At 40.1% G+C, this 14,492-nt stretch overlaps 1 protein-coding gene across 2 annotated transcripts in view; it reads left to right on the top strand.

The window, feature by feature from the left end:
- Positions 1-14,492, top strand: part of LOC124863511 (rho GTPase-activating protein 23-like) — an 87,845-nt gene that overhangs the window by 3,910 nt on the left and 69,443 nt on the right. The window contains exon 1 of one of the 2 annotated variants that reach the window (XM_047357909.1): positions 13,650-13,925. The exons of the other annotated variant lie outside the window; for it this stretch is intronic. Coding sequence (XP_047213865.1) covers positions 13,872-13,925 — 54 coding nt within the window. The 5' untranslated portion in view covers positions 13,650-13,871. Of the gene's footprint in view, positions 1-13,649; positions 13,926-14,492 lie in introns of those variants that run through there. 2 annotated transcript variants of the gene reach the window in all.

Here is a 14,492-nt window from a genome sequence, read left to right on the forward strand (position 1 = left end):
GGGCTGCATGACCACATCCATCAGAAAGAAGAAAAATATATATTTGCTGTAAAACCCTGCAGTTATAGAAGCTTGGAAAAATACGTTTTACATATTTTGTTTCTTAAAAACCTGTTTGTGCTCTAAGTGTGTCACAGGAGCAGAAGGGAATCTTTTATATGAGCCGCTTTAAAGGAAACACAAGAGACTTTTTTTGTGTTTGTGCTGCCGTCTGGACAAAGCTCCCTGGAGGCTCAGTTTGTCGTGTATATTTGTATATCTTTGAGTGTCTGTGTGTGCGTGGTAGTCTCTACAACTTTCGCCCAGACTTATCTTGCAATTTGTTTTGTCTTTTTCCCATAGATGTGACAAAAATGGAATGCAGCCGGAATTAGCTCAGAGCGAAATAGCCATGCAGGGAGATATTTTATGGCAGGGAAACTATGTGTGTGTGTGCTGGAGAAGAAAGGGTCTTACTGGGTTACAAACGAGATAGTGAGAGGGAATGTGAAAGAGTGCAAGTGTGTTTGAGGGACGGATAAAAGGAGGGAACGAGTGTGCAACAGGTGGTCTAATCTGACGCCCCACCCATGGCACCCCCAGGCTTATAGTCCCCTAAATGTTAGATCCTTAGGAATTTCTTCCTTCAGTGTCCAGAGCACAAGACAAAGTAGGAGAATGAATTCTGCATTTGTATCTAAAATAAAACTAAAAGCAACTTTGTTCACTCAAAAAGAAAAGAGTAAGAAAACCATTAGAAACCACAAAAGAGTTGCAAAGTTGGATCATTACAAATGGTTTTAATATGGTGAGGAAAACACTCAGATGTCTCAGTGGACACATGTGGGTCTTTGTGTCTGATCCTGGACACCATTAAAATGTCTCTGAAGGAGATGAAGCATGCAGGCTGCTTCACCATGCAAGAGATGCATCACAGAAGGGTTCAGACTCAGGCTTAGCTGCATGATTGGAAAATCAGATTTATTTTAACAATACGATGTAGCAATTTACGTATCTATTAAAAATCAGTCTCATGGTAATCTTTTTTTAAAATCCGGTTGCCCAATATTACATATTTTATGGAGGACTAAAAGAGATGTTTACATTGTAAAAACATTATTGGTTATATTTATTCTCCTGGGAGACTTCCATTGAAATGAAAAAAACTTATGGGATTAATAATTAACCCATATATTCTTGCTAATATATTTAATGATTAATTAAAACAATCTATAAAACTAACATTGAAAGAGAAACTCAGAAGGTAACTGAGGGTGAAAGTTTAAAGAGTTTTCAAATTAGAAGATCTTTCAATGTAAATTAAGGGTCATTAAGAGTTTTAATCATGTGACCTAACATTTAGAGAAAGGTATGAAGAGAAAACAAAAGAAAAATGAACTCTGAGTGAGCCAGCACACACAAATAGATAATAGGACTCCTTACTTTGGTTTGAATTAAAACTGTCACCTCCATCTGGGAACCTGCATCCAACTTTGATTCAATCGATGGAGAATATCTCAACGCACAGCTATTGTGCGGCCTTGAAAGTCACCTTCAGGGTGCCCGCCAGTCTCTCTTGTACTAGCCTGAGAATGTCTCGATGGGTTCCTCATTTGGACTAAGACCTGAATTGTCTCATAAATAAACCTACTGGATTCGTTGGGTTTAGTGTCTTCCATACTTGAAGGCAAGGCAAAACGTAGCTTCACAGTACTTCAAAGTGAAATGTGAAACATTGCAACCGAATCCTAAACAAGTCGATCAAGCTCAATAAATCCATTTGCCCAAATGTCTTTAATAGTGCAAAGTTCCTTTAGTGTTGTTTGTGTTTGTAGTCTTCTCCTGACTAATACCTTTTGTACAACAAAATTCTATTGACCCTTTGTAACAAGGACCGCTCAACTTTATTTCAGGTTCAGCCCATTCACTATAGATACAATTATGTGCATACCAAAGAAAACTAAACCCTGAAATGTAACACTTTGAGAAGTGTTTCAAACTAATATTTGTTTAATTTGAACAATTATGCCACCATTTTGTTTCTTCCTTCCAACAGATTTGTTTGTTTTTAGTTGAATTGTGCAGCATGTATCTCACCTATGTGTAGCCATGTGAAAATAGTTTTGAAATAATTTATTTTTATCATAAACACCTGGCATTTTATCACAGATGTGTCTGCTCTGTTTACTCATCTGCATAAACAATTGTACACTCATAAACATTGCCTGTTTCAATAATCTCATTATCATCTATGCGCTAAAAGATTATTTCAGCTCTTATGACATGATGAAGTCCCTCTGTAGGAGTGTCGGTCAGAAATATGCCTGTGCAAAAAGTCAGATATCTGAGGGTCATGGTCACTACCACAACATATTTGTCTATTTAAGTCTATTGTTCTGCAAGTTTGCTATACTGTACATGCATGTTGAGATGCATGTAAAAGATGTAGCATAGGATTTATATTAGAGTTTCTACTGGGTTGCAGCAAAAATTAACATGCAGATGCCTGCACGTGAACTGTGAGCAGGCTGTCCCATAAGAGAAAGTAGTACACCCAGCCGCTGGAGGTCAACATCTTCTACCCCGAGCAGGACAACTGCTTGGAAGCCGTAACCTCGCCGCAGATGGCTTAATATAAGGAAGGATTGAGGGGTCATGTTCTTCCTTAGGGTCAAAGGTCAGTCCATTTGGTTAAAGCACCTCCTCTGAGGAGCAGTTATTACCATGTCAGGGAAATGCTGGAGGAGGACAACAGAAGGATGAACTTAATGATGAATCTCATTAGGAGCCAATTTTACCCAAATGGGCCTTTTTGATGTGAAGCCCACGACCCAAACAGTTTATTTCTATCTGGTAGTACTTTCCTAACCTACTTGAGTCTGAGAGCAGCAGAAATCAGCATCCAGGTCCTGTGTGCAAGAGATGGGGAGCTGATGACTCTGGTTTACTATTTTGATCATTAGAGCGGCTTTAGACATGCCTTTCTGCATGCCAGTACTGAACTCCGCCTCATGTGCCTCAATGGGTAGCCTTGTTTCAGCATCACATTGACCCAAATGATGCAAGGATACACAAATATACTGTACTGCTTCCAATAAACAGCATTTTGTTAAAACTACTGGCCGATCAGGATCACTGCAAAATATCACAAAAGGCGTGGCTGCTTAAAGGTGATTTAAAACTTTTGCACAGCATTTTATTTTCTAAAATATTTTTGTCATGTTTTGCTGCAACCCTATTCTCTTGTAAATTCTGTTAAATCTCACCATTTATAGCTAAACATATGAAAATAACAAATAACAAACGTCCTCAATTTGAACGTCTGTGTCCATCTTACCGTCCCATTCCCTTCCAGGTACTGAGCCCTCTTGTGGCATCCACATGCAACTGTAGATCTGTTTTTCAGGAGGGTTAAAGATTATTTGCTTACAGAAATCTGTGCTGAAAAGGAGCAGATAATCATCCTTTTAAGCACGATCCATCATTTAATAATAAGATGTTTACTTGTGTCACTGATAACCCTTAAGGCAGGGCACATTTATTTATAAATTCACAATAAATATATGATTTCCTAACTTCTTAGACTCCTAAAAGACAGAAGGAAAAATGCAATTGTTTTATGTTTTGCTATGTTTTAAATGCATTCAGTCACAGATTTATTAACTTTATATTTTATAGGGTTCATTTATATGATTCTTAAAACCATGATTCTTTCCCAGACCGACAGCATTATGTAGGATTTAATTTCTTCACTGTAGGAAATTCTGCACATTTTTAAATAAAAATGTCAAACCGGCAGTTCCCGACTTTCAAAAAGAAAACATCCTGCTCTAAGGCTATGTCTAGACGAATTCATCTTTGAGCTTATAGAGGGTGGAAATGCTCAGATTAAGACATGATCCCCTCAGTGGAACAAGGGTATTCAGATACCTTCATGTATTGTCAGAGGTGTGGGGCTCAAAGCACATTTATGTTCTCCTACAAATATTCATTGGTACGGCTCGTCTCTTTTAGCCATAACAAAAGCTTGGGGAGACACGGATCCAACCAATTAAGCTCTTTATTGAGCCAAAACAAAACAATAACTGATAATCAGTGTGTGTGTAATCAGTATATATGTTTAACTAAGGTAGATGCATGAATGAACTCTCAAATGTTATGCAGTGTTGAAGTTGCAACAATCTATTTTAATAAGGTAGGCGAGATTTCGGCCCACAGCGGCTGGCGTGGCTGCAGCGTGGACCAGGTGGCAGAGCAGAACTCCCAGAAACAGATCCTCCCTATTTATAGAGAAGGGACCGTCAAAACCATAGATAAGGTGCATTTATATCCAAAAGGTCAAAAGTTAAAAGGTTTTACTTATTTTGAAAAGATGCATGATGGAGAAAGCTGGTTTATGAGCTTGATTGTGGCATGAAAGACAAGTACAGTTCCTGTCAGATATTAACATACAATCTTCATGGTATGAATTTCATATTAAGTATTTTAATAAGTGGTGCAGGAGGGTCTTAAATAGTTTTTAACTCAACAATACCAATGTGTGTTATGCTCTCACTAGAGATCATGCTTAATTCCAGCTGGTGGTTTGTCTTTGTTGGCATAAAAATGATTTGTTTGACAACACTCATTCAATGATCATTACTTGGAACAATGGGAAAGTCCAAGGAACTCCAAGATCTGAGAAGGAGAATTGTAGATTTATAAACGTCATAAACAGAGCCATCTTCACACAACTTCAGATGTCAAGACTATCAGTTCAAACAGTTACAAGTAAGGGCAGTATATGTAACTGTACAAGCTGTTGCTTCAAAGTGAAGGAGATTAATTAGGATGTTCAGGAGCAACACAGGTAGCGCCAAAGCTCAAGCTTGCCATGAACTGGATACTGCTGGGATTCAGTTTTAAATCAACATGAACGGAAAAGGTGCCCATCGGCTAACATTTGCAGCTGCCCACATGGACAAGCAAAACGCCTTCGGGAGTAAAGTTCTGCAATCATACAAAATAACAGTTTAGCTGTTTAGACTGGCTAGCTGTCCAGGGTGTACCCTGCCTCTTCCCGAGACACAGGGTACACCCCCCACCCCCCATACAATGCAAGCATTAGCAGGTATAAACAATAGGATGGTTGGATGGATTGTGCGTGTGTGTCTAAGCATGGTGGTGGTAACATCATGCTGTGGGACTAAACTGAAACTAGACTGAAACTTGGGCACAACTGGGTGTTCCAAGAGAACCTCAAACAAACATCAAATCTGCTTTTGAAGAAAAGGGCATCCCAAAAGCCTCAAACTCTGTCCTACTGAAAATATGTGAATAGTGCTTAAAAGATGGGTTCATTTCAGAAAACCAACCGATTAAAAAACACGTGATTTACTCTGCCAAGAAGAGTGTTCAAATTCCCTGCCGAACGTTTGCCAGACGCTTGTTGCAGAATTCAAAAGATGTAAGAATGTGGTGCAACCTGCTAAAGGACATCCAGAATCAGCTTTATTGGCCAAAATAGTTTCACAAACAAGAAATTTCACTTTTTCACACTGGTTTCACACGCTCACAGTGTACACTTCACACATTCTGGCAAATATTAGTGGCGAGTGTCTGTTTCAGCCTGTAGGCAAATAAAGTTGTGAGTACACTAGAAACACAAAAAATAAAGATTTCACCCAGTTCTATTATTGCAGGAATCACTGTGAGAGAAAAACATTTATTTGTGTCCCAGAACTGTAAGCTTACCGCAAAGTTAAATGAAATTTAGCAAACCGTGACCCTGTGAGTGTGTCCAAAAGGATTAAAAATAGACAACATACCCCCATCTGTGTTTGCTCAGATTTTAACTGGGATAGTCCTGACTCACCACTGACCAGCAGAGAGATCCGATGGAAATCAAACAAACAGTTTCCCAAAATTGCCTTGATGATACATCTCATTCTTAGAGGTCATTTCCAGTAAGGAAGCAGAGCTGTGAAAGGTAAAGAGGTTGCCTTGTGAAGTAGCGGCCAGCAGGAAGGAAACCCACTGAGCTGCTACTGGAAGCTTCAGACTCTGTTTATTTTATCACTTTCCGTCTCTTCATGGAGATTTAGGGAAAGAGATAAGGTGGAGCTGGGCACTGCCTGCAGGGGTATCCTTTAAGAAATGTGTGTCAACATTTATAGTAACAACAGACATTTATAGCAACAGTGGAATTCCCTCGATGTGATTCACTCGTGTTTGTCTGGAGTTCCTTCAAATTATTGTATTCATGGCTCAAGACAGTCTGGAGACTTGGCGGGGCGGAATCAGCAGACATTGTGCAATAAGTGACACCTGAATGTCCACTACTGTCCTTATTAGTCTCTGGGTATTTCCCTCTCTTTGTTCCTTTATCTTAATCTCTCCCACATGGGCGTTATAACATGGTCTCTCCATGTTGCGCCATTTTTCTGTGCCAGAAAAAAACCGAGGTTCAGGAGTTCATGTTTTGGGATGGGAAATGGTGCTGTGAAAAAGTCTTTGTACCCATTCTTCTAGTTTTACTTTTTTTGCCCATCCCAAACATCTTCAAACAAATCAAAGGTAACCTGAGTAAACAAAATAAACCATTTTTAAATGATGACTTCATTTATTAAGGGAAGAAAGTTATCCAAGCCCAGTAAAATGCAGTTTTCTTTGAGAAGTAGGTTTGTCAAAATCAGGCATTTTCTTATGCATCTTTCTAAACCTTAAGTCCAGTCTTGCAGTCAGAGCTGAAGGTCCAAACTGTATCAGCTGACATCAGCTTTCAGTTGTAAAACATCTCAAGATCAGTCAGATTAGATGAGAGCATCAGTGAACATCTGTTGTCAAGTCTTGCCACAGATTGTCAATTGGAAATAGGTCTGGACTTTGACTGGGCCATTCTAACACATAAATATTGTTCGATCTGTCCGTTGTAGCTCTGGCTGTATATTTAGGGTTGGGCTTTCAGCATTCTGCTGGTGATGTTCGTTTTTAGCTTCAGTTTTGGTATTTTCTGACCAGAAAACCTTCTTCCCCATGTGTTTTGTGCTTCTGGCTTTAAATATGACTTCTTATGTCTTTTTTCTTTTAATTCTTCCATAAAGTCAGATTTGTGGAGTGCAGGACTAATAATTGACAGATTATCCCACCTAAGGTGTGGATCACTGCAGCTCCCCCAGAGTTACCATGGGACCTCTTGGCTGTTTCTCTGATTAATGGTAAATGGTCTGTATTTGAATAACACTTTATCAAATCCCCAGAGACCCCAAAGCTCTTTACACTACAATCAGTCATTCACCCATTCACACACACATTCACACACACATTCACACACTGACAGTGGTGAGCTACATTTTTGCCACAGCCACCATTGGCCCCTCTGGGCAAACCTCTGAGGCCTTCATAAAACAGCTTAATTTATACTGAAATTAAATTAAACACAGATTGACTCACTTTACTAATGAGATGAATGAATCCAATTGAGTTCAGAAGGTTTTATTTAGAGCTATCAAAATAAAGGGAGTAAACTTTAGAAGATTTTTATTTGTTGAAATTATTAATAACTGTCTACCCTACTCATTTCACTTCACTATTATACACAACTATGGGCTGTTCTTTCACATAACATTCCAGTAAAATACAGTAATGTCTGTGCTTTAAGTGTGAAAGAATGTACAGCTTAGTTCTGGATGTAGAAATATTAAAAGTTCACTTTATAGTCTGTGTGCCAGAGAGTTCACTTAGAACGCTTTGCTTCCTGGTCAGCTGCTTCCCTCCTCTTGTGCCAGTTGTCCAACAAGACAAAGAAGGCTCCTCTTTCACACAGGGACGCAAAGGGAGGGGGCGTTAAAGCTCTGCCTAATCCACACAAGGACTGCAGGTCACTGCTCCCACCACCATAACCGTCTCACAACCTCCAGGAGCCTCCATGTCATCAGCCAGCCGCAGGATTTCTGACACATCTTCGTCTCAGGCCCATCTGAGCTGCTGGTAAACGCTTCAGTGTCTGTGAACATGTTTCCCGTTCTTCTAATGCATTATCTTTAGACACACACATCACCTTTTGGGGCCCGGATATCTCTAACCAGCTTGTTGTTATATCTGAGACTCCTCCAGAAACAAGGCTGCTTCCTATATCAGATCAGAGAGAGAGGAAAACGATACTGTAGCTTGGCAGGGGTCTCACATTGTGTCCTTTTCCATCTTATTGCTCCAGGAAAATCTTCATTAAATGCCACTGTATCAGGTAGAGGGATAGTGTGGCCTGCCTAACAGAGAGCTAACTGTTGGCGACTCTACAGAGGCCTAAAGGCTGGGAAGTTAAAAAAGATGTGGCAATTACACTCCTCAGACATTTACTGAAAGGACAAGCTTAATAACATGAAGGAAGTGGACTGAAACAGAGGAGATATGAACAAATGAGAGGCTAGAAGCCTTATAGTGGAGGGAGGGGGCATTAGGTTGGAGTAAATGGAGTGATCACAATTAATAGTTACACACTAACTCAGAAGAATCAGTGAAGTGGCCTAGAATAGTATGAGGGATGGCCACCAACCGGTAACCCTTCTCTCGCCTTAGCCAGGCCAGCGGATGGAGGGGGGAGTGTTGGTGGGATGAGAAAATAAGATTATGGTTGTTTATGGGCTTGTCCTACAAATCGCCAGACTGTGTGTGTGTGTGTGGTGTGTGTGCGTGTGATTACATAATGAGTGCAGAGAGGCATCTTGCAGTCTCTGGATGCTTCCTGCTCATCTCCAGCCGGCTGGCCCTCGAGGGGGAAAACGGATTGGGTCGTGTCGCCTCACATCACCATCATCAAACCGAGGGGCGCTGACTCTGTAAATCACGGGGGCATACCCAACACCCCGAGGCTGTGTGTCAGGGAGGAAGCCTGACCCAGAGACAGGAACAAAGTGAGCAGTCTAATGTGGTTTGTGACGTATAGACAAAGAAGAACCCTGAAAGATATTCAGAAAGCATGGAGAATTCAGCTTTAAAAGATTACAAGAAGGTTTGTAGCAAACTATAAAGATAAAAAAACGGGTGACTCAAGACTTATGTCCTATAAAATTTGCCATAATACACATTTTTGGATAGATAATTTAGCACCTAAAGACAAGGGCTCTCCCAATCTGTTATATGAAGCGCATAAATCCTCCACCTTTTCTTTCAGCTGACCAGCACTCATTAATAATAGAAGGCCCGCTTTGCTCCCCTTTACAGGCAAATTCATGTGCAGAAGGAGCCTGTGTCTGCATCCAATTTAGGAGATGATGTGGACAATCCCCAAAACAGAAGGTTTGTGTAGGACCACAAAAAGAAGGTACATGCTGATTTATCTTCAGGACTATGAAAACCCCTGGCTGTAAAGAGAGCTTGAATGGTCGGACTCAGAACGGAGAGGGTATAAAATGTCCATCTGTGATGTCCCTCACACTGTTTGACCCCGCAAAGAAAAGCCAACATTGTGATCTCTCTCTGCATCGCAATTCGATCCTTCTTAAACCCAGGATGTTTCTGTGGCTTCAAACCAAGACCACATGAGATCTTTGGCTGAACTTCAGAGTCTGGCAAAAGTATTCATACCTCTTGAACTTTTCCACACTGTGTCAAGGTATAGCTGCAAACTCCAATGTATTTTATGATAGACCAACACATGGGAGCTCATGATTGTGAAGAAGAAGGACTATACATGGTTACCTTTTTTTTATAAATTGAATCCGACAGTGCAGCAAACATTTGTACTCAGCTCCCCTGATTATATACTTTTGCAAACATACATTATTAAGCGACAGATTCTCAATCATATTTATGTCTGATCTGTGACTGAGCTGTTCCAACACATAGTCATGCTTTAATCCAAACTATTTACCTGTAGCTCTGGTTGGATGTTTAGGGTTGCTGTCCTGCTGGAAAGTTAACCTCAGCCCCAATGTCAAGTTCTTTCTGAAGCCTCTAATGGGTTTTCTTCTCTGGATTTAGCTCTCATTTAACACCTCTGACCAGCTGAAGAAAAGCATAGGCACAGCACGATGGTGCCAACACTATGCTTCAATGTAGGAATGGTGTGTTCAAGATGAGATGACGTATTGGGTTTTCTGCCACTCATGACCTTTAGCATGTAGATAAAATGGTTCAGGTTTCGTCTCTTCTGGCCAGAGCACCTTCTTCCACATGGCTGCTATGTCCTCTTCCTGGCTTGTGGCAAACTTTAAATTGGACTTCTTTTGTTTTTTATTACATTGGGTTCTTCTTCCACTTTTCAACTAAGATTGCACAACTAACAGATGTCAGGTCAACAGATTCCCCCACCTGTGCTGTTGATCTCTGAAGTTCCCCCAGAGTTACTTTGGGCCTCTTGGCTGCTTCTCTGATTCATGCTCTTCTCAATCGGCCTGTCAGTGTAGGTGGACGGCGATATATTTTGATGGGTTTACAGTGTTGCCGTACTCTTTCCATTTCCCGATTATGGATTGAACAATGGGAAATTGTTTTAGAACGTAAGTCTGCTTTAAACTTCTCCACAGCCTTCTCTCTGACACTGTCTGCAGTGGTTACTGGTCTTCATGATGGTGTTTGTTCACTAATGTCCTCTAACAAGCCTCTAAGGCCTTCACAAAACAGTTGCATTTATACTGAGATTAAACTACGGACATTAATTGACTAATTAGGTGACTTCTGAAGTCGGTTGCACTGGATTTTATTTAGGGGATCAGAGTAAAGATTGATAAGTATACATTACCCCACACATGGTTTTCAGGAGATTTCATGCCTCAGAGTGCAGCAGGAGCTGAGTTTGGGTTCTGCGAGGAGACAGTGAGCAGACACAGGAGACATGTTGAGATGAAAGCTGGGTTGGCATCTGCTTTTCCTGGCGTGGGAAGACCTGGGTTCCCCCAATGATTCCTTTCTGTTTCCCAATAGGCCGGTGTTTGAAGTGGCTCTGATACCTCTCAGGGTAATGGCAGCCACATGGGCCTCCTGTTTTGAGCCACAGCAGCAGATAAAGCAGCTCCATATATTTTTTATCTTTTCTTTTTCTTTCAGCTCTCGTTTACACCCACTTTACATGATAGCTAGGCAGCCATGGAGATTATATATAGTATATAACGTAGTGTAAATTCCTGGCAGCGGACTGCAATTCCTGTTCTGGTAGTGAGTTAACTTCCTCTGAATGTCCGTGTTGATTCATGGACAGAATTTATTTTCAGCAAGTCTCTCATCACTTTTCTGAGAACATATGAATTATTATTTTCTTTGGTTTCTTTTTAAAGCTCTTCTGGCTTCTCTCATTGTTCAGTCATTGTTCAGTCCATTTTCTGCTCTATCCATCTGTTTAAGATGAATTACAGTTTATGAGTTGGTTGTGGGAGTCTTTGTAAACCTAAAGTTTTATCTGGTATGCCCGATTTCATAACCATGCGGGTTCCTTTGCAATAGATCTGAATTATGAGGTCAGTGTGAGAGGATTAGTCACTCTGATTTATTTGAGAATTAAAACAACTGAAAATTCACTGAATCATTTGGGGGATTTTAGACTAGCTACACAAAATGCTAAACTAAATTTGTGACAATTGATATTTAAGATGTAATATGTACTGCTAAGCTAGATATTTACATGTTTCATATCAAAAGACATTTTATTTTTACTCCCGATATCAAATCAGACAGGAAAACTGAAGTTATGGTTATCAATATAATTTCCATTTGTTTAATAACAATAATGTTTTAGGTTTTTTTTTTATTACTTTTTTCATAGTTAGAAGTTTACATACTGTAAGATAACTGTGTCTGGGAAAAAAAAATTTCTGGGTCAGCTTGTGACTAATACGTTCATTCGTAATTAATAAGTTAATTGGAAGCACAGCTGTGAATGTGTTTTCAGTCCACACAGCAGTTTGCAAATGCACATAGGTACATTTTAATTTACGGGGACATCTTCTAATGAGTGTGATTGCATTTAGGGGGAAAAGTACAAATCTGAAAACACTATCCCATCTGTGAAGTATGGGGGAGGCAGTATTATGTTGTGGGTCTGGGTGTTTTGTTGGAGGAGGGACTGGTGCACTTCACAAAATAGATGGTGTTATGAAAAGAAGAACCGTACATTGAAATACTGGAGCACAATCTCAAGGTTTTAACCAAGAAGTTTAGGTTTGTGCAAAAATTGGTATTTTAAATGGAGAAGCATGGCACTAAATTAACTGCAAAGTGGCTTAAGGAGAACAATGTCAATGTTGTGGAGTGGCCATCACTCTGATCTTCATAGAAAATGTGTGATCTAAATGCTAAGATATATGTAAACATGTGAATTTCATGAAAACTATTTCCCTATAAAGGTCTCTTCATTTAGCAAATAAAAACAATTGTAGTGATTATGATCCAAAGGAAGAGAAGCTTTTGTGTTTTTTTTTCCATAGCATGTCTGGATATCTGGTTGCAACCGTAAATCTCTGAAGACAGAATGAAGCTATTGGGGACTGATGACTCTTGTTAGATGTAAAGGCCTCAGGTCACATTCTGTTCAAGTGTTGGTCTATACAACCTTGTAGGAACTTTGTGTACAAATTGCATATCAAATAACTTTTATGACAAAAGCAACATGCAACCCTCAATATTTAGGAAGTTTAAATGGAAAATATAATTCTTAGAGTTGAACTGGCCCCAAACAATCATTACCTGAGCTTTAAAACTTTGCCAATTTCACATCTGAGAAAAATATGCTTTTTCAAACCTAATTATGAGGACGTACAAAATAAATCTGTTATTTAAAAAAAAATCACTGTATGTATTAACTGTTTTTGTGCCATCTTTTTACAAAATGTTTCTATTTCCTTTTCTACCGCTTATTCCATTGTGGGTCGCGGGGACCCCGTGACTATTATAAAATAATTACCCATTATTATTGATTTTTGTTGCCCTACTATTACTACTACTACTACCAATTTTATTCTTTTATTTATATATTTATTTGTTAATTTTGACCATTGACAGTTTTTAATTTGTCTTTTGAGTTTTGCTGTGATTTGATGCTACAACTAATACTAAAAAAGAGCATTTCTGGCAACAGAAAAAGCCCTTAAAGTTTATAGCATTTTCTAATGCGTGCCAAAATTATTGCCTTTGTAATTTTAGTCAAGGCAGCTCCTTTGGTCATACATTAAAGGCCATGCAGCATACACCCAGGTTATGGCGCAGCCAGAGGGAGCCCGCACGCTGCAGCTTTGCAGGGCGGAGCGCACAAATGTTTCCAACGCAGTTTGATTTCTGTTCTCGGTCGTCAAGGTAACCACTACCAGAATATGATATTTCCGGAGAAGATTAATTTCAGATCCAATTTAAAGTTTTTGGAATGTTGCTTCTCCGGTGTGAATATTGTTTAAGAGACGATCTGTGTAAAAGGCGGCTGAGGCTAAATCCACTCACCAGTATTTATTTAAGTCTATAAATAATAATAATAAACTATAGTTACCAGAAATGACTTTATTGATGTTTTCCACCCTTTGCGGATTAGAATAAACATTTATTTCCGCCTTTTCTGAAGAAGTTTTGACGCGTTCCTCCCCGTGACTTTACTTTGAAGGTCGGGTCTCCTCGCTTCCTGCGTCCCGAGGCCGCTGCTGCCGTTTTCCAGGCAGGGATTAGAAATGCACAACTGATGCGGTCTGGCGGAAGAAGAAGAGGAGGAGGAGGAAGGAGGCTGGGCAGCGCAGTGGACGTCCCGAAAACAACGGGAACAGAGTTGGGAATTTTTTTTTCCCTTTAGGAGGAAGGAAGCTGGAAAAGTGTTGAACATATAAGTTTGTGAGCAGGGCATTGTTCAGTTTCACCGCTGCCTGAGCTGCCTGTGTTGCCGCGTTTGCTGCAACAAAACTGCGTCTCCTTGTTGCAGCAACAACACTTTCTGCCGTCCAATGAATGGAGTTGCTTTTTGCCTTGTTGGAATACCACCCTTCTCAGAGAGCAACGTAAGTACTCGCTTCTGATTTGGTGTTTTCTACGGACTCTCTGGGTTTGAACGCGGTGGAGCGCAGCGCCGTGGTTTGGTCAGAGAGCGTGATTTCCTAAGAGGCTTAACTAACTCCAGTTTACTCAGCCGCCGTGTACACACACTCATCGACAGGCTGCACAGAAACCATGTGTTTCAGCAGTGTTTTTCTGCACGTTTTGATTCACTGCTGTACCTAAGAACTGGGTTGAGGTTTTCCACCCGGGCTGGGTCAGCCTTTTGTCTATCTGCATTTTGGAAGCAGGCGGGACGTCCCGAACAGGGATGCTGCAGGCGTCGGTTTGTTACATTACATAACATTCAGATTTATCATCAGCAATTGCATTTGTTCAAGCTATTAGACAACTAATCAAATAAATCTGCAATACATGACGTGCAACTGCTAATGGAGAAGGTATGACATGAACATCACAAGACCTCTGACATGCTCTTAATCAACTCGTCTGTCATTTAGCGGTAAAACATGTTTAGTGCTTTTTTGCTTTAAAAATAGTAATTTATACAGAGCAATGATGCACAGATAACA

The sequence above is a fragment of the Girardinichthys multiradiatus genome, chromosome X, assembly GCF_021462225.1.
Source record: "Girardinichthys multiradiatus isolate DD_20200921_A chromosome X, DD_fGirMul_XY1, whole genome shotgun sequence".
In the NCBI taxonomy this organism is placed as follows: domain Eukaryota; kingdom Metazoa; phylum Chordata; class Actinopteri; order Cyprinodontiformes; family Goodeidae; genus Girardinichthys; species Girardinichthys multiradiatus.